Source organism: Quercus suber, unplaced genomic scaffold (genome assembly GCF_002906115.3).
Source record: "Quercus suber isolate HL8 unplaced genomic scaffold, Cork oak 2.0 scaffold_260, whole genome shotgun sequence".
NCBI lineage: Eukaryota > Viridiplantae > Streptophyta > Magnoliopsida > Fagales > Fagaceae > Quercus > Quercus suber.
The window spans coordinates 805,188-822,709 of NW_027069716.1; the positions used below are offsets into that span (position 1 = coordinate 805,188).

General features: G+C 34.4%; 3 protein-coding genes across 4 annotated transcripts; 2 read left to right on the forward strand and 1 right to left on the reverse strand.

Annotated features, from left to right (window-relative positions):
* Window positions 1–542: 542 nt before the first annotated feature.
* Window positions 543–4,439, forward strand: LOC112018964 (nudix hydrolase 15, mitochondrial). 2 transcript variants are annotated; one of them, XR_002883640.2, is made up of 6 exons: window positions 543–1,190; window positions 1,311–1,453; window positions 3,391–3,510; window positions 3,596–3,781; window positions 4,017–4,115; window positions 4,196–4,439. XR_002883640.2 is itself a non-coding variant. In XM_024051505.2 (5 exons), exons 1-5 carry the CDS (start codon window positions 887–889, stop codon window positions 4,062–4,064), a joined length of 801 nt encoding a protein of 266 aa, XP_023907273.2. In that variant the 5' UTR covers window positions 543–886; the 3' UTR covers window positions 4,065–4,439. The 2 variants fall into 2 exon arrangements, 1 of the variants encoding a protein (XP_023907273.2); XM_024051505.2 differs by having other exon boundaries at window positions 4,017–4,439.
* A 7,497-nt stretch (window positions 4,440–11,936) lies between these two features.
* On the forward strand, window positions 11,937–14,202 carry LOC112019144 (nudix hydrolase 15, mitochondrial). The gene is made up of 4 exons (XM_024051675.2): window positions 11,937–12,280; window positions 12,402–12,544; window positions 13,615–13,734; window positions 13,832–14,202. Exons 1-4 carry the CDS (start codon window positions 12,034–12,036, stop codon window positions 14,051–14,053), a joined length of 732 nt encoding a protein of 243 aa, XP_023907443.1. The 5' UTR covers window positions 11,937–12,033; the 3' UTR covers window positions 14,054–14,202.
* A 441-nt stretch (window positions 14,203–14,643) lies between these two features.
* Window positions 14,644–16,878, reverse strand: LOC112019133 (magnesium-chelatase subunit ChlI, chloroplastic). The gene is made up of 3 exons (XM_024051664.2): window positions 16,638–16,878; window positions 16,288–16,403; window positions 14,644–15,928 (listed from the first exon to the last, which is right to left on the reverse strand). Exons 1-3 carry the CDS (start codon window positions 16,738–16,740, stop codon window positions 14,876–14,878), a joined length of 1,272 nt encoding a protein of 423 aa, XP_023907432.1. The 5' UTR covers window positions 16,741–16,878; the 3' UTR covers window positions 14,644–14,875.
* Between the last annotated feature and the right edge of the window lie 644 nt (window positions 16,879–17,522).

The window sequence follows — 17,522 nt, forward strand, 5'->3', positions numbered from 1 at the left end:
AAGAAGTTTAAATTTTTTTTATTGTAACAAATTCTGCGAGCCAGATGAAGAAAAAGGTAATATTGAAATGTATTTGAAAAGAGCAAAGGAATGAACCGATAAAAAATTTATTGAGAGCCAAAATAAAAGTGACCATAAAAATTGAAGACCAATAGCATATTTAAACACCCAACCTGTTTTTTTTTTCTTCTTTCTCAAAAAAAAAAAAAAAAAACTGTAGCTCCTGACCTTTATAACTTGGGTAGTTGATTCTAATACTTGGGCATTTGGGCCCATTTTCCTGTCCACTCTATCTTCAGTTCTCTCCACTTTGGCATTTTTTTCCTCCCCGCGTGTGACATGGGCTGGCCATCATATTTTTTCTCATTCTCATATCTAATCTTCACTCAGTTTTTTTGGGCAAGAAACAAGCAATGGGCCCTGTCTGTCTAAACAAATAAACAAACAAACAAGAGTTGGTGTATATAAGTCGGATCCATGTTCCGAATCCTACATCATTGAATTTCCTTCGGCAAAAAAAAAAAATATCATTGAGTTTCTCGACCAATTTTTTTTTTTTTTAAATCGTTGAATTCTTTTAACTGCTTTTCAAATTTTTTTATTATTATTCAATGATTATGGAGCAATTGAAAAGTTAGACATTTAATTATTCAATTTCAATGACCCAAATTTCCTTCAAAATTCAAATCATGCTTAAGAAGATCAAGTCAGATTTCTGGTTCGCACACTTTTAATTCATGACTCATAATTTATCCCATGCCATCCCTCAAAACCCTTCTGCTTGCTTTAGCCAATTCCGCTAAACCATCCTCTAAACCCTTTTTATGATTCCAATTCTCCGAAGCCTATCAAAATCCACACCCTTTTATTCTCCAAGCTCACACTCATGGACTCATCATCCAGCTCAGGCTCAAAGAAACTGGTGGCCTTGGCCCAACAGCTCCGTCTCTACAAGGCAACACCAACCATGGGGGACTTGGACGAGCAAATCCTCGAAGAAAACGTCGGAAAGGTTGTTTCCCAAGTGGGTTTTGCAGAATCAGCCACCCCAATTGCCCAACAAGACCCACAAAGAATCAGAGCCCACAAGACCCACAAAGCTGCTGTTTTGATCTGTCTCTTTGAAGGTGACGATGGTGACCTGCGTGTCATTCTCACCAAACGCTCTTCCAACCTCTCCACTCACTCGGGTCAGTGCAGTTTCAGACACCCTTTTTCTTTTGTTTGGTTTTTTTTTTTTTTTTTTTTTTTTTTTTGATATGAAGTATGAGAAATTTGACACCAATTAATATGTGGGTTTGTTGTTGCAGGTGAAGTTGCATTGCCAGGTGGGAAAGCAGAGGAGGGGGATAAGGATGATGGAGACACTGCCACAAGGGAGGCAAAGGAGGAGATTGGATTGGATCCTTCGCTTGTCAATGTTGTCACTTCTCTTGAACCATTTTTGTCTAAGGTAATATATCACTATCATTTACTGTTTTTTTGTTTTTGTTGGTTGGTATGTTCCAATTATGTTATATCTTTTAATTTTTCATAAACCAGTGCCTAAATTTTTCAGTGTTGGAAGTTGTATGTAGGTTTGGAAAATCGATTAGGAAAGGATAATTGGAATTTCATTTGTTTATTTTATTTACTTATTTGTACTGCTAACTGAATGTGTCTGGTGTATGAACTGGTATATGGATCTTTATCGTTCCTGTGATATAATGGTATAGGCAAAATAAGTTATCTTAAGTTTGCGGCCTTAAAGTCATACCTAGTGCACAAAGCTTTCACTTTTGCACCTTAGTTTACAAGGAAAAAGTATTTTGTAGATATGAGAAGTGGAGTTGAGAGGTTTTTGAAAGGGCTTTTTGCATGGCAGAAGTTCACAATCATTTCAAGTCCCATCCTTAAATTATAAGGAGTAATAATGTTCAATGGTGCTTCGTGCTTAAACTAGAAAACCCTTCTACTTCCAATTACTAAATTTTATATTTTTTCTCAGATCTTCATGAGTATTTGTAAATCCTGAATTGAAACTAAAACTTAACTTTCCATAGCATGAGGTACACGATTCAAGAATTAGGCACCCTGGATATTATTAACAATCAGTTGCAGCTCATCCATCACTAAACTTTGGGAGAATGATTTTTTCAAAAGAAACGCAGAGAGGTTATGTAAAAGCATTGACTAGTTCCTTTTTGGCTGCTCACCTCCCCCTCAACCTCCCCCTCCCCCACTATCTACCTACCAAAATACAGTCCTTTTTGGCTGCTGTCTTCATGTCCAAGTAGGATTTCTTAGATTAGTTGGTGGATAACTTTATTCAGTTTAGTTTCATTTTGTGTTAGACTTATAGAGGAGCAAAGAGTTGGAATTTCTATCCTTTTGATTTGGATTTTGGGATTAGCTCTATTATTTAATATCTGGAAATGCAAAGTTTGAAATCCAAGTGTTGATTTGCAAACTCTCTTTTGAGATTTGTGGGGGTAAGACTTCTTCACAAATGGTGTGATAGGATATTGATGATTGTGCTTCAGGGAGTACAGGTCACATGGCTCAAGGTGGATTTCTTGTGACTGTTGGTGTTCCTTTATGGAAGGCATGCACACAAATTTCATGTTGATAAATCACAGTCACAAAAGTGTTTAGCAAATAATCAAATTTGTATTGATATGTATAAAAGTTGGTACAATTCTCTATATGTACAAGAAAAGAATACAATAAACTCACTTGATTCAATCTCCATGATGCTTTACGATCCAAATGGCTATAAAGCTTAATCTTGAATCATGCCTTAATGTCCCTGAGTTGGATGTGTAGATGGAAGTACTTAATTTAATATCGAGTTTCATTGGCTTAATCCAACATATTCACATTAACATAGTTCAAATCTTCTTGGGAAATTCTTGTTCCCTGGAATCTAACATATTCTGTCTGGACAGTTATTGCAATGCTTCATGTTCACTAGCTCTTCACAACTACCTTTATTAAGAAGGCAACAGTGTTGTAGACGTTCTTGTGAACTATGCATGTATTTAAGTGTCAGATTTATTTTTTACCCAGAGGCGAATCTGCCTAGAGATATAAGAAAAACTTTTCAAATGACTTACACGGTTGTCGGGTTTGCAGAGTTCTTAAAAAGTTAGCCTGTAAACAAAACTGTCATCTTTCACCATCACAAGAAAACCATCACATATTTCCATATTACTCCTCATAATTGGTGCACAAATTATTATTTCATAAATAACTAATGTTTTTCATCTTTTGTGTCTCTCATTACAATCCAAGTACGAGATTAGCATAGGATAAGTTTGCATGTTGAGTTACACATGACCAATTGTGTGTCAACCATTCATTAGGTTCTCCCCCATTGGGTGGTTTAGCAACTATTGTTTTTCTCTGCAGCACCTCCTGAGAGTGGTTCCTGTTATTGGCATACTTAATGAAAAGAAAGCATTCAAGCCTGCCCCCAATCCTGATGAAGTGGAAGCAGTATTTGATGCTCCCTTGGAAATGTTTATCAAGGTTTTTCTCTTTTAAGGCCATTTCTTGATGATTAGATTACATGAGTTTTATCTTTTAATTTTCCTTAACCATATATATGATCCAGGGTGAAAATAGGAGAACAGAGGAGAGCGAGTGGATGGGACACAAGTATCTAGTTCATTACTTTGATTATGAAATGGAGAATAAGAAGTATCTGATATGGGGTTTAACTGCTGGGATCTTGATAAGGGCTGCATCAGTTGTGTACAAACAGCCACCAGCTTTTCTGGAACAGAATCCCATTTTCAAGGTTTCTAGAGATACTGATAAAGATATTAACATGCCTTGACTTCAAGGGAAATACTGTGGGTTGTAATTATGTATACTCATTCTTCTGCAATGATGTCCATCACAACCTGTGGTTGTTGGACTATTATAATGTATTCAAGATAATTGTTTTAGATGTACTGAAAAAAAAAAAACTGAGAAGCTGAAACATTGCTCTAGTTAGATGTATTTAAACTGAAGAGGCTGATATATTTCAGACCGGAGGAGGCAACTGGCATTGGTTGTCAAAGAGATCTCAGCTGTGAGTAAATTATCCGAACAAAGAAGTTGGAGTCACCCTCTTCACCATTGTTCAGGTCTGGTTTTCTTTAACTGGAAATTTCCTCAATAAATTTTCTTATAATTCTGTATGATTTTCATCTGTAAGCTGTTGCAGGACCTGATCTCAAGAACAAAGAGCCTATCTGGTTATTGATTAACACAATTGACAAGCTTATCAGCATCAAGAATTTTTCCTCATTGTTTTACAGAGGGAAGAACAATTGAGTTTACTCTTATCAATGCTGAGGTGTTATTCACCAGGGTAATCTTGCATTTGTTATGATAATGAACATGAAAGCCCATGTACAAATTTCTCTTCTTATTTTGTATGATTGAAAAAAAAAATTGTTAAAAAGGAATTCCCAAGCCTAAAGATTACAAAAACATGAAGTTGTTGCCATTTCAAAAAAAAAAAAAAAAAAATGAAATTGCTGGATTTTAATTGAATGAAGCTTTAGAACTCCTTTTTGCCTATGAGACTATAGCATCCAATTACTAGTCCACAAAAAGGATCTTACCACTTGGCTTAACAAATGATCAAATACTCTTCTTGAAATTTTAATTTCGATATTTGTGGAGCTTCTAATTATGGTGTATCTCTATTGGAAATTTTGTGTATGGCCTTGGTAGGTAGTGAATAGGTACACTTTGCAGTTGTCTCTTTACCCCCATGTGGTATAGCCGAGCTGTTTTATAATTTAGCACATTAACTTTCAATTGCTAAATTTAACTGGTATAGCTGAGCTCTTTTATAATTTAGCACATTAACTTTCAATTGCTAAATTTAACTCCCTTAGGCCTTAGCATCAACATCAGTGTTGGTAGTGCCAAAAATTTAGCAATTTAACACTACAAAAGGCTATTTTATTTATTTTATCACATCACTTTACAAAACACTCAATATCAGTAGTTTTTTTTTAGCATTTAACATAATAAAATAATATAAACATTACAATAAACAACCACTACCACCAACACAATAAAATAATATATCTTTTAATAAAATATTGTTTTTTTTAGCATATGAGCTACAGTGCACACGCAAAGATAGCTGTGCACTGTAGCTCAACAACCAAAAAATTTGGCTTTCCCTCTACTGATACAGAAGCATTTTGTTATATTTGATTAGTAAATTTAGCATTTTAGCAATTTGCCTCCACTAGAACTAATCTCCTTTGCTCTAAAATGAAACCATACAAAATGTATTAATTTAAACGGAATCTTTACGATTTTATTTTAATTCAAATTTTAGTGTCAAATGTAGTAATTAAAATTTTGTGGACTAAATTGTGATGAAAAATAATATTATGGTTTATTTAGATCTCATTCAGTAAAATAGGCTTTATACGAACCTTAGGAAATAGAAAGAGATTATATTTAGGGGAAAATGGAATGGAATGTTAAAATCTTGTCAAAATTAAGGCCTGATCCAAATCAAGTATTATAAGTTCATGATCATTTATTTAATTTTATTTTGTGTATAAGTTGAGCATGAGTTTATTATCAAACTAAAATATATGTTTAAGTTTGATTTATTTTCTTGTGGAAGAAGCTTGAGCTTGTTTACGAGTTACTAGATTATTTTATCCTAGTTTCTTTAAAAAAAAAAAAAAAAAAAAGTAATTCTTTCCCTATATATGGTAAACACTACAACTAGTTATTATTTACCTTTCACAAGCATGTGCTAATAATTAGTAAATAAATTTAATTAAAAAGCATGTGCTAATAATTACTAAATAAATTTAATTAAAATTGCATTACTTTAATTAACTAAATAGAATAATTTTTGTTATGAACTTATAAATTAAATCCATTAACCTTGTATTCTTACGATAAATGGATTATTTTCATTAATTTGTAAATAATAATTTGATATCTTATAAAATTATTTATAAATTTATACAATCCAATTTTAAGTCTTTATAAATATGCATGTGTTCACAAATTTATTCATGAACACAATAATGTTTTAAATAAATTTATTTAATAATTGAGCTTAAATTCAAATTGAATTTGATAAAATCTGTTAACGAATATAATCAAACTTTATTGAGAACATGAGAGTCAAAATTTTTACACAAAAATGAAGAGTGGATTTGGTCATCTTTAAAGTTAAAAGTTCAAATCATCACAGTCCAAGGTAGCTTTGTTCATGCGACACTTTGGAGATTGAAATCTATCATGATTCAAGCTATAGTCCACCTTGGTATTTTTGTTAACATTTTTTTCTTTTTTAATAAAGAAAATATTGCTTTAATATTTGATGAGGAGGATCTGCTGTTGGTAAGCAGCATTCCGACCAATATTGTTGACGCATCCAATTCGGCATTCATCAGGACTTGCATAGAAAGAAGAAAACAACTTGGAATTCAAATTAGGATCCTCTTAAGTCTTTAGAACGTTTCTTTGACTAATAACAAGCTATGAAAAAATTTTAAAAAACATTTATGACTTTCAGCTTTAACCTTAAAATTTAGAAGAAAAGGTTTGGATTGGAGCCTTGGATTCCAACCACCAATAAGGATATGTATCTCGTCATGTGTATTGCACATAAGGTTGGTTGGGTTAAGTGAGTGCATTGTACATAATAATGACAAATGTCATATTCCTATTAGTGATTGGAGCCAGACTTTGGGTGATCTATTTTCCAATGGTGCTTTTAGAAAAGAGCAAGATGAGAAATATTTGGCTATAAAAAGTCTGAAGAATAGAGAGTGATTGTTTTGCAATAACCAGCAGTCCTATTTGGCTAAATATGCCAAGTTAAATGCACCCGAGTCTTTGAAGTCCATACCTCACCAATTGTTGCACAACGTTCTATTGTGTTCATCATAAAGGGCTTGTGACAATTTAAAGCAACTTATGGTGTACACAAGTTTTTTTTTTTTTTTTAACTATTATTATTATTATTATTATTATTATTTGCTAAATCTAAAGCAGAAGAAAGAACAACAAAATCAGTCTTCCAAGCCTCCCTAACAGTAGCTGGGATGGAAGATGTATTACAACAACAACCATAAGGCCTATTAGCACCAAGGAGTATCTTGTCATACAATGGGCTACATGATTCAACTCCCTCTTAACCACCCACACCACACACCACCCCCCACCAAAAAAAAAAAAAAAAACATTTTCTTCAGTTCAAGGATATTACAGTTATTGTTAGAAACAGACCAGCAACTTTCTTCTCCATTTTTGTTGATAGTGTCAATGCATATCTTGGGGTCTTCTTCAACAAGGATGTATGGGAATTTCTCTGAGATTGCTAGTTGTAGAGTCCAAAAATTGGCAGAAGCCTCTGCTAATAATGGATCACAAGGCAAGATATTTTTAGCCCAAGCCTTTAGTAATTCACCTCTATCATTTCTTGCAACGAACAATTATCAGAAACAACAGCATCTGCATTTAATTTGATCATACCCGATGGAGGGCACTGCATATGGTCAGCTTTCTTCTTCTTTGCTTCACTGGCTATTGTAAGAAACTGCTTTGCTCCCTTATTCTGCATTCTAAGTTACTAATAACTTTGTACAGCTTAATCTCTTGGTCACTAGAATGAACTACTTGATTTCTGAAGTTCCAATTGACTCCAATGTTAATGCCATATGCAAGATTGCTTGAGGAGGATATTCTAGTATAGCTTTGAATATATCCCCACAATTAGAGCCATGTAACATGTTTGCTATGAAACCTTCACAACACCCAAACCAGATAGCCTTGGCTATTGGGCAATTAAAGAAAAAATGAGTGCTGGTCTCTTGCTTCCTTACATAGCGAGTAATTGCTGTCATTTGATGCTAACTTCTATGCAATATTTTCTTTGATTAGTAGGATGTCTGAGACCAGCCTCCATAAGAACATTTTTTTTAACTTTCATGGATCTTGAGCCTCCATAGATTTTGCTAGTTATTTACACCAGTTGCTATACTTGAGGCACTAGTACTTGTTGACCGGTGGCCTTGGATAACCCTATAAGCAAACTTCACTGACAACAACCCTTTTGTATCTTCAACCCAACTTAAACTATCTTGCTTTGGTCTAATGGGAATAGTGATTCTCTTGATGGCCTCAACTGAAGTATCAATAAACAGCTCATACAACATTTCTTTCCTCTAGCTGTGAGTCACTAGGTTGTTTAGGCTGGCCACCAATAGAGGGTTTTTTTCAACAATATCATTTTTAGGGATTGGGATGAACCCTTCAATTCCTAGAACCCAAGGGTCAAGCCAAACACTATAAACATGTCGTCCACTAAAAAACGTTAACATACCATTTTTCTTATTCAATATCTTGCCTTTTCAATTGCTTTCCATATTGGTGAAGCTTCTTTTTTTTTTTTTTTTTTTAGAAAGTCCATATTGGTGAAGCTGATCTAGCAAACTCTCTCTTTAACCAATTATCCCTAACTTGGTGTACACATGTATGAATTGGACTGTCACTTTGATTAATTCTTCTCTTCCTACTTGTGACAATAACTTTTTCTTTCATCCCAAAAACTACTTCCAAATTGTAAGAAACATAGATTTTGCAGCGGAATATTAACAATTGGTTTTTCGACATACCTCTCTTGGCCTAAACCAACAGTTACACAAGTTTTGAGATTGTTCTATGTTGTCTAGAGCTAGCCTCCATGTAGACCAACAATTTAGATTTGCTCTGTATACCAGATTGTCTAGCTCACAAACCAAAATATTTCTTTGACGGTGTTTCACATTACTAGAGTGATGCAAATATAACCCACAACCTAAGAGTTACAATACTCTGCAAACACTATGAGAAATATAGATTTCTTTCACTTTACAGTGGATACTACTCATTGTGTTTATATACACAACACTTTATTAATATTGAGTGGGCATAGTGGGGTAGAGTAACAGTTCAAATCATCACTTTATAACTTCTAAATGTTACTCTTGGTGAGGTATACAGAGGGACATGCCCACTTTGAGTGTCCTATTTTCCTCTTAATTTCTAACACAAACTCGATCTTTAATTGCACCAAAAGTGGCTTGCTTTGATTACACAACAACAGATGAAAGATCTAAGTATCTTATGGTTCTTGATCTTAGGGAGTCATAGTGTATTCTATATTCTCTTTGGTCTCCACTTTGGTGTTCTTTCTGAAATTGAATAAAGTCTTGCCTCAGTTTCAACTTTTGGCTGGAGGCTCATAAATTTACAAAATCTTGCAAAGACTGGTTGCAATATTCCAAATTTGGCTAAATAGCATAGCAACATATCATTAGCAAAGAATAAGTGAGTTAATCTAGAACCACTCTTAAAAGCATATACATCAAACATCTCTTTATCCTATTCAGCTTGTCTCAAAAAGTAAGGAACACACATTTCACGCATATCATAATCAAGTGTATCTAGGATGCATAAACACCCATTTAAACATCTCCTCTAAACTATATTTTTAAAAAAAAAAAAAAAAATGCTATACAATCTTAAGCTTTGTTCATATCGTGTTTTAGGGGCATGGCATTTGGCCATAATTGCCATTAGTTTTTAAGAATCATATAGAATACATTACAAGAACATTATCAATAATGAGTCTACATGGTACAAAGGTAATTTGTGTGTTCAGTAAAAAAAAGAAAGGGGTAATTTGTGTGTCCGAGATGTCCTAGGGAAGGATGCCTTACAATCTGTTTGTCAACACTTCGACAATGATCTTGAAGATCACATTGCACAGGGTAATGGGTTTATAATAATCTTGTATCTTCTCTGGTTATTTACTCTTGGGGATGACCGGGCAAATATGATATGTGTAGTACATTTTCTTGAGCATATGGTCAAAATTCAATGTTGAAAGGACACCTTGGGTGATCTCAAGGAACACGACATCCTAGTAGTTTTTTTTTTTTTTAAACACTACACCCATGCCATTCAAACCAGGCTGACTTGGAATGAGACATTTGATTTATTGCTTGAGCGACCTAATTTAAGGGCCTTAACTCACGAGTAAATTAGAATTTATGCCTTTGATTACTACTTTGTCCACACACGCTAAGCTCATCACTACATTAGTGGATTCAGTTGTCATGAATAGGCGCTGGAAATAACCAGTTCCAATCTCCATAACTTTATTTCTATCCCTGTCAGTGGCGGAGCCACATGTATACTTGGGGGGGCCTTGGCCCCTCCAAATTTTTTTTTTTTTTTTTTTACCATTTAGGTATATTTTATAAATATTTAAAGGTTATATGAAAAAAAAAATAGGAGTATTCCCCCCCCCCCCCCCCAAAAGAAAGTATTGATCAAATAATCTAGTAATTTTTCTCAAAAAAAGAGAGTTTAGAGTTAATATACAATTGCAATAGAATGAAATAATTAGGTAGTAAGTTTTGTGAGTAAATAGTGGAAGTGTGGAACCCCTAATTTTTAGCTCAATTTCAAAACCTATTAATGCATTTAAATCATTCAACATTCATAATATACACAATTTGGTTGATATTTCATATTCTCAAGATTTTATCAAGAAAAAAAAAAAAAAAAAGCTCATATGAGACTTCAATTATAACATTATGATTTTGATTTGTCAAAAATAGATGAAGTTTTGCAAACAATTTATGTATTAAAAAGGAAATTATGAATAATTTTGCTATAAAAATAATAATTGATGAAGTTTATTATGTAAAGTATTATTGTTGAGCATGATTTTGATGGAAGATACTATATTCATTTTTTTTTCTATATATTTGTATGTTGTATACCCAATTATACAATGTTTGTAATCAAGGAAGTCGATACCGTACCGGCCGGTACGTACCGTACCAGTTGCATACCGGTATCGAAATATTAACGTTTTGTACCGGTTTAAATGTCGGCCGTACCGGCCAATTTCAGGCAATATCGGGCGTACCGGCCAGTACAGAAAAAAGTTTTTTTTTTTAATTTTTTTTTTAAGTTTTGTAATTTTTGAATTTTTGTTAGGATAGAATGGTAACTTATTTGCATTAACTTATTAGTATTATTTGTTTTCTTAGTATGCAATGGTAACTTTTAAGTTTTCTATTTTTTATATTGTATGTTTTTTTTTTCTTTTAATTGATACTAAAGCCTAAAATTATGAATAATTAGTTTTGAATTGAGGAAATGTTTTATGGTAAACTTTTATATTTATTATAATATATATACACATAAATACATATATATATTTATTTAAAAATATAAAAAATAGCGGTAAACCCGAAACGGTACACCGGTATTGACCGGTATCCGAAATATACCGTACTACTGGGCAAACCGGTACAGCCTCCGGTACGGTATTAACTCCCTTGGTTTGTATACTTATTAGAGTTTAAGAAGATTATAAGTTTCTCTTATAAAGAAGATTTTGTGTCTAAGTGTGTATATATAGGTATTAAAGTTGATAATTTTGTGTATATGTACATAACTTACTTTAGAATAAGAAAATTAAAATTTATATTTTCATACACACATATATATTATGTAGATTTTTTTTAAGGAAGTATCTACTTGTGATTTGAGTTTATCTTGACAAAATATTTCGGTCCTTCCAATTCAAAATTTCTAGCTCCGCCACTGATCCCTGTGCTAAACTACCATTACAAACCTTGACTCTACTTTTCTTTTCTTTTCTTTTCAAAATCAAATTAAAGTTTGGTATGAGTTAGGACTAGAGACTTAGGTAGGGTGGGTTAGTTAAGGAAACGCAGAAACTGCATTTCCACACAACCAAGTTTTGTATAAAGTTTCAACATCAAGGACAATATTACGTGTTTGGCAAGGAAAAAGAAAGTCAATTTTGTGGCAAACGTTTGCGCATTTGCGCAATTTTCTTTTCTTCCGCCTCTTTTTTTTTTTTTTTTTGAACCCACGTGCACAAATAAATGTCGTTGAGGCATAAAGAGGACGGTTCGCATAACAAGTCAATTGTGAATTGCCAAAAAACTAAAAAACAAAGAAAAAGCCCCAAAAACAATAATGGGTTCCACTTCCAATTCCAACAGCCTCGGAAAAGTGTTAGAGAGGCTTGAAACTTTAGCTCAACAATACCGACTTCACAAACCTAGTCCACTTCCAATTCCAATTCCCGATGGTACCAACTCGACACAACAAACGTTGGGATCCAATAAGAGAGCTGCAGTTCTGGTATGCCTCTTCCAAGATCCCTATGGAGATCTACGTGTCATCCTCACCAAGCGAGCTTCTAATCTCTCTACGCACTCTGGTACGTACTGTACAGTTCTAGATCCACTAGCCATGCTTTGTGGTTTTGATTTTGTGTTGGGTTTTTTTTTCTTCCGTGACTGAAAACAAGAATTGGGTTTGTGTATGTGCTTTGGTTGCAGGTGAGGTTTCGTTGCCCGGTGGGAAAAGAGAGGAAGGTGATGCTGATGATGTACAGACGGCATTAAGGGAGGCCAAGGAAGAGATCGGTTTGGACCCTTCCCTTGTCAATGTTGTCACTGTTCTTGAACCCTTTGTCACTAAGGTAAATACATGTTATAATGGCATAATGCTTTGCAATTTAAGGTCTCTAATTGCTTGTTTTTTTACGACACATCCAATTTTGACAACTTATTAAAGTGGTTGACTGTGAGTGGTAAATTTACGTTAAAAGTAGCGGACAGAAAATGACAAACAATCACAATCAACCACTTCAATATGTTGTGAAATTGGATGATCGCTAAATTTATTTAGGTTGATTGCGAGTCCAATATTGTGAGGGGTGTGCACTCTCTGTGTGCCAGTCTAACTTATATCACTCACTCTAAAACTTCCATTAGTTGTATCTTGTATGGGATGAGACAATATTTTTCATGGTTCAGTATAAGTATCATCATTGGTACAAAAATGATATGAATTGATTTGGGTTATGTCGGCAGATTTTAAAACAAATTGTTGGATGTGACAATGGGTCTCGAACTATATCAGCACTCCTAGACATATTGATGTTCAGACTTATGATTTAATGATAAATCATCAACTATCGATAGTAATTATGGCCCTTATGCATCGTGTGGGGAGGTTTGACATGATGTTGTGAAAATGAAATTGGATCTTGTTTCTTGAGTCATTCGTATTAGAATTGTAATCAACCATTCACTAGTAATGACTAATGACAAGCCTCAGGTGCAATCTTTAATGTTCATATATTTTGAACCCTATTAAAGTGTTCGAAATCATAGAATGTTAAAATCATTTGTGCTTTGAATAAATCCAGAACATAACCTTTACCACAACTTAAGGATGTGAGCAGTGAAAATAAAAATGATGTTAGTGGTGGGTTAATGTAAAGTGATTGTCTACTGCTCTGAACTCGCTATCTCATCAAGTTGTAGGGCAAGTTGTGTTCATAGCAAAGTTGACAACTACTTTAAACTAATTGCTTGTTTTGTATTTTCTGCCTATCTTTGTTCAAATTTGGAATGAAATGTTCTTAAAGTCTCCTTGGGGTCTAAAGAGGTATCTGCAGGTGTAGGCCATGGTGTAAAGTTGCTCAGCAGAACTACAATTTACACACTTGACCTGCTTTTGACTAGAACTGGTTTCTTTGCACAGATTGGTTTGACAGTAGTTCCTGTGCTTGGCATACTCTCTGATATGAAAGCATTCAATCCAAGTCCAAATGCTGCTGAAGTGGAGGCAATATTCGATGCTCCCATAGAAATGTTTCTCAAGGTCTTACCATACTTTCAATTCTCACTCCTATTTTTTATTCTCTTCGACAAATTTAATCTGAAAGAAATTCCTGAGTGACATTTCTTTTCTTGCATAGGATGAGAATAGGAGAGAAGAGGAGAGAGAATGGAAGGGAGTTAAGTATCTACTGCATTACTTCGATTATGAAGCAGAGACTGAGAAGTATGTGATATGGGCTCTAACTGCTGGAATCTTGATTAAGGCAGCATCATTTATCTTCGAGCGGCCACCAGCATTTCTAGAGCAGAGGCCCAATTTCTGGAATAGAGCTACTAACAGCAATACTACTACAACATAGATCCTAAGCATTTTTTATGGGACTTATATCTTGTGATACTTGTTTAACACTACTAATTATTTACAATCTGCAATGTATAAGTTATCACATCATTCTGTGTGAAGGATTGAATTTGAAATATGAAAATGAAATAACTAACATTTTCTCCAGCTCTTCTTTCTTTTTCCTTATACTTTGTTACTGTTGTTATTGTGTGCTAGATGTTCTGCTTTTTTGCAAACTAATTAGATCATCTATGACCAAAAATCTCAGTAGGTAAGCAGACTATTGGATATCAAGCAAGATCATGGCTGAAGTTGATGGCTACTGCACAAAATGATCAATGGTAATTAGATCATTGTTTACCTCATATCAATAAAAAAAAATATATATTTTATTTTAGTACTTTCATGACAGATATTTGGGGGGAAAAAAAAAAAAAACCCCACGAATGTTGCCTACACATTATTAGCAAATAGAAGAAACATTGTTCAGCTGACTCACTTATTAAGGTTTCCTGATCTATTAGCAGTTGTACCTCCATAATATCAGAAGAGAAATCTCAGCATGACTTGGTTTAGTGGCTGATTTGCACATATAAAAACAAGCTATTTTGTAAGAAAACAAAAAATTGAAGCGTCATTGAATTGATTCCAGCAAAACTATTGACAGAACCTGTATACATATGGACTCTTTAACTTCATGCTCCTCAATACTACTAGGGTAACACTTAAATGTCCATGGAAATAATTCTGAATTTTGCTTGCGGGGAAAGAGAATGGAAATGCCAACAAAATATCAAATAAAACATCAATCTATTCAAGAATAATACAAATACCTCCCTCAGCTAAACACCTCGTAAAATTTTTCAATGACAAGTAAACCTGAGTCGATTGACTCCAAGGGATCCTTTCGGAGGCGGTGTCTTAAGCAGTTAGGAATTACAGTGGCAATATCATCCGTGGTTACGTTATCTCTTCCCTTTAGAGCAGCTAGAGCTTTTGCAGCTCTATTTGTCACAATGTCTCCTCTCAACCCATCAACATTCAACTCTGCACAAACCTTGGATATTTTCACCTGGAGATCACGATCAATCTGAACAGAAGAAAGTGAACTTCTAGCTGAGCCAATTTGTTGTTGGAGCTTTTCTTGCTCGGCCTTATAAGAATCCCTGAATTCCTTGGGATTTTTGTCAAAACGAGCTCTCTCCTCCACAATCTTGACTCTCAGCTCTGCATCCCTGACAGTCCCCACTTGTGCATGCATTCCAAACCGATCAAGAAGCTGTGGCCTTAGCTCCCCTTCTTCCGGATTACCTGAGCCAATGAGAATAAACCGAGCTGGATGTGAAATTGAAATACCCTCTCTTTCCACTGTATTCCAACCTGAGGCAGCTGAATCCAACAAAACGTCCACCAAGTGATCATCCAAAAGATTTACTTCATCTACATAAAGAATTCCTCTATTAGCTTTAGCTAGAAGACCAGGCTCAAATGCCTTGACACCCTCAGTGAGGGCTTTCTCAATGTCAATTGTCCCACAGACCCTATCTTCTGTAGCACCCAATGGCAAATCAACCATGTTGATTTTGGTCATGACAACAGATAGGTTCTCTCCTTTCATAATGTTTTCTCTGACTTCCACGCCCATGGACTCTGGATCTTCTGGATCTGAATTAAATGGGTCACCAGCTACTACCTTGATTTCAGGAAGCAAATCAACTAAGGACCTAACAGTTGTGGATTTCCCTGTTCCCCTATCCCCCATGATCATGACACCTCCAATCTTGGGATCAATCACATTTAGCAGAAGGCATAGTTTCATTTCATCCTGTCCAACAATAGCAGGAAATGGATACACCGGCCTCTGGCTTTCCTTTGCAGCAAGCTTCTGGGCCTGGAAATCATCAAGTTCACAATCCTTATTAGCATAAAATTCAATTCCTATTCGTTAAAATTCTGCTATAAACATTCACTTCCAAGAAATGTTATCATCCACAGATATAATTTTCTTTTTGTTCTTTTTTACATATAAAGTTAAAAGAAATACTCATTAACCATAAGATTATTTTGACAAACAGCCTGAGTGCACAAAAGGACCTCAAATCTTATTCAAACACTACAAGAAATATTCATGGTAACTTGAAGTTTTTGAGCAACCAATTTATCTATAGCATGTGTTTGAATAGAAAAGATAGCAACAAAAACCAAATATGAACTAAACTATAGGATAAATCAACAACATTAGACAAGTACCTGGTCAACAGAGTTGATGTCAGTTGCAACATTGGTAACTGCAACATGGAACTGAGACCTCCCTCTCTTACCATGAATCCCAATTCCTCCATAAAACTTCCTCCCACTACTCTGCCCTGAAAACCCACAATTGTCAACATCAATATCAATCCACTAAAAAAGCTAAAACCCATTTCTTATCATCATTGCTAAAGACTAAAAATCAACAAATTTAAAGTTTTTGGACAAAGAAGCACCATAAACGAACTGGGTCTATCACATATGTACTCAATATGAGAATTTAAGCCCAAAATTATGGTTCTGACCCAGAAAAATGGAGTGGGGTTTAGTTTGTTTAGTTAGTAATGTACCTGGAGATAAAGTGAGAGAGGAAATGGAAGGCTTGGAGGTCTGAGAAGTGAGGGGCCTGGAAGCCAAGATTGCAGTTGAGGAAGATCCTAGTACCGACGCCATGGGCAAGTGTTTATGAGTGCAGTGTGTGTTATGGTCGATGAGTTTCCTAGCCTTCACAGCTTGACATGGTTTCCCATTGCTTTGTTAGGTTGAGGATAAGAGGATAGATTTCATTCGAATCTTCTAAGTTCTTTTTCTCTATTTTGTCCTTTCTCGTTACTAATAATATAATAAAGAGAAAAAGAATTACATTGAAAATAAAATAAAATAAAAGTTAAAGGAGAGATTTAGAAAACAAGAAAAAGAGAGAAGTCTCGAAAACAAAAAGAGATAGGGGTCTCCTTTATTTGTTATTTATTTATTTATTAAATTTTACCTAAATTGCAAATTACACACTAAATTTTGGGTTATTTTAGTCCTGTACTCTAAAATTTCAAATTTTGATTAGCATTTAGCCTTGGTTTAGATAGCACTTCTTTATACTGAAAGTGGAGTTGCGTTTTCAGTTCTCCCTTTTTTTTTTTTTTTTGGCCGGATTTTTTGACTTTTTAGAGACAAAAATTACTATGCATAAATAGTATGTGCACTGTTTATCCACTGTTCATGTACTGTTTACGATTTAAAAATATTAAAAATAGGTCTCACGGTATTATTCATACATTTAAAAATTATTTTACTACAGTGTTTTCAGCAACAATAAATTTTCAGCAACTTTCAGTAACAATAAGTTATATCCAAACGGACCCTTAGTATCATTTGGATTTATTCACTTTTGTTAATGCATCAGGCCTAGTTGTTTGTTAAGTTCAAAATTAATCAAAACAACCCAAAATATAGAGGAT

Excerpts from the sequence above, each read along its gene's own strand:
- LOC112018964 (XM_024051505.2), top strand. The coding sequence starts at position 887 with ATGGACTCATCATCCAGCTCAGGCTCAAAGAAACTGGTGGCCTTGGCC. Across the intron at positions 1,191-1,310 it reads CAACCTCTCCACTCACTCGG|GTGAAGTTGCATTGCCAGGT; the intron begins GTCAGTGCAGTT and ends TTGTTGTTGCAG. Across the intron at positions 3,782-4,016 it reads AACAGAATCCCATTTTCAAG|ACCGGAGGAGGCAACTGGCA; the intron begins GTTTCTAGAGAT and ends GATATATTTCAG.
- LOC112019144 (XM_024051675.2), top strand. The coding sequence starts at position 12,034 with ATGGGTTCCACTTCCAATTCCAACAGCCTCGGAAAAGTGTTAGAGAGG. Across the intron at positions 12,281-12,401 it reads TAATCTCTCTACGCACTCTG|GTGAGGTTTCGTTGCCCGGT; the intron begins GTACGTACTGTA and ends CTTTGGTTGCAG. Across the intron at positions 12,545-13,614 it reads TTGAACCCTTTGTCACTAAG|ATTGGTTTGACAGTAGTTCC; the intron begins GTAAATACATGT and ends TTCTTTGCACAG.
- LOC112019133 (XM_024051664.2), bottom strand. The coding sequence starts at position 16,740 with ATGGCGTCGGTACTAGGATCTTCCTCAACTGCAATCTTGGCTTCCAGG. Across the intron at positions 16,404-16,637 it reads CTCTCTCACTTTATCTCCAG|GGCAGAGTAGTGGGAGGAAG; the intron begins GTACATTACTAA and ends GTGGGTTTTCAG. Across the intron at positions 15,929-16,287 it reads ACATCAACTCTGTTGACCAG|GCCCAGAAGCTTGCTGCAAA; the intron begins GTACTTGTCTAA and ends GATGATTTCCAG.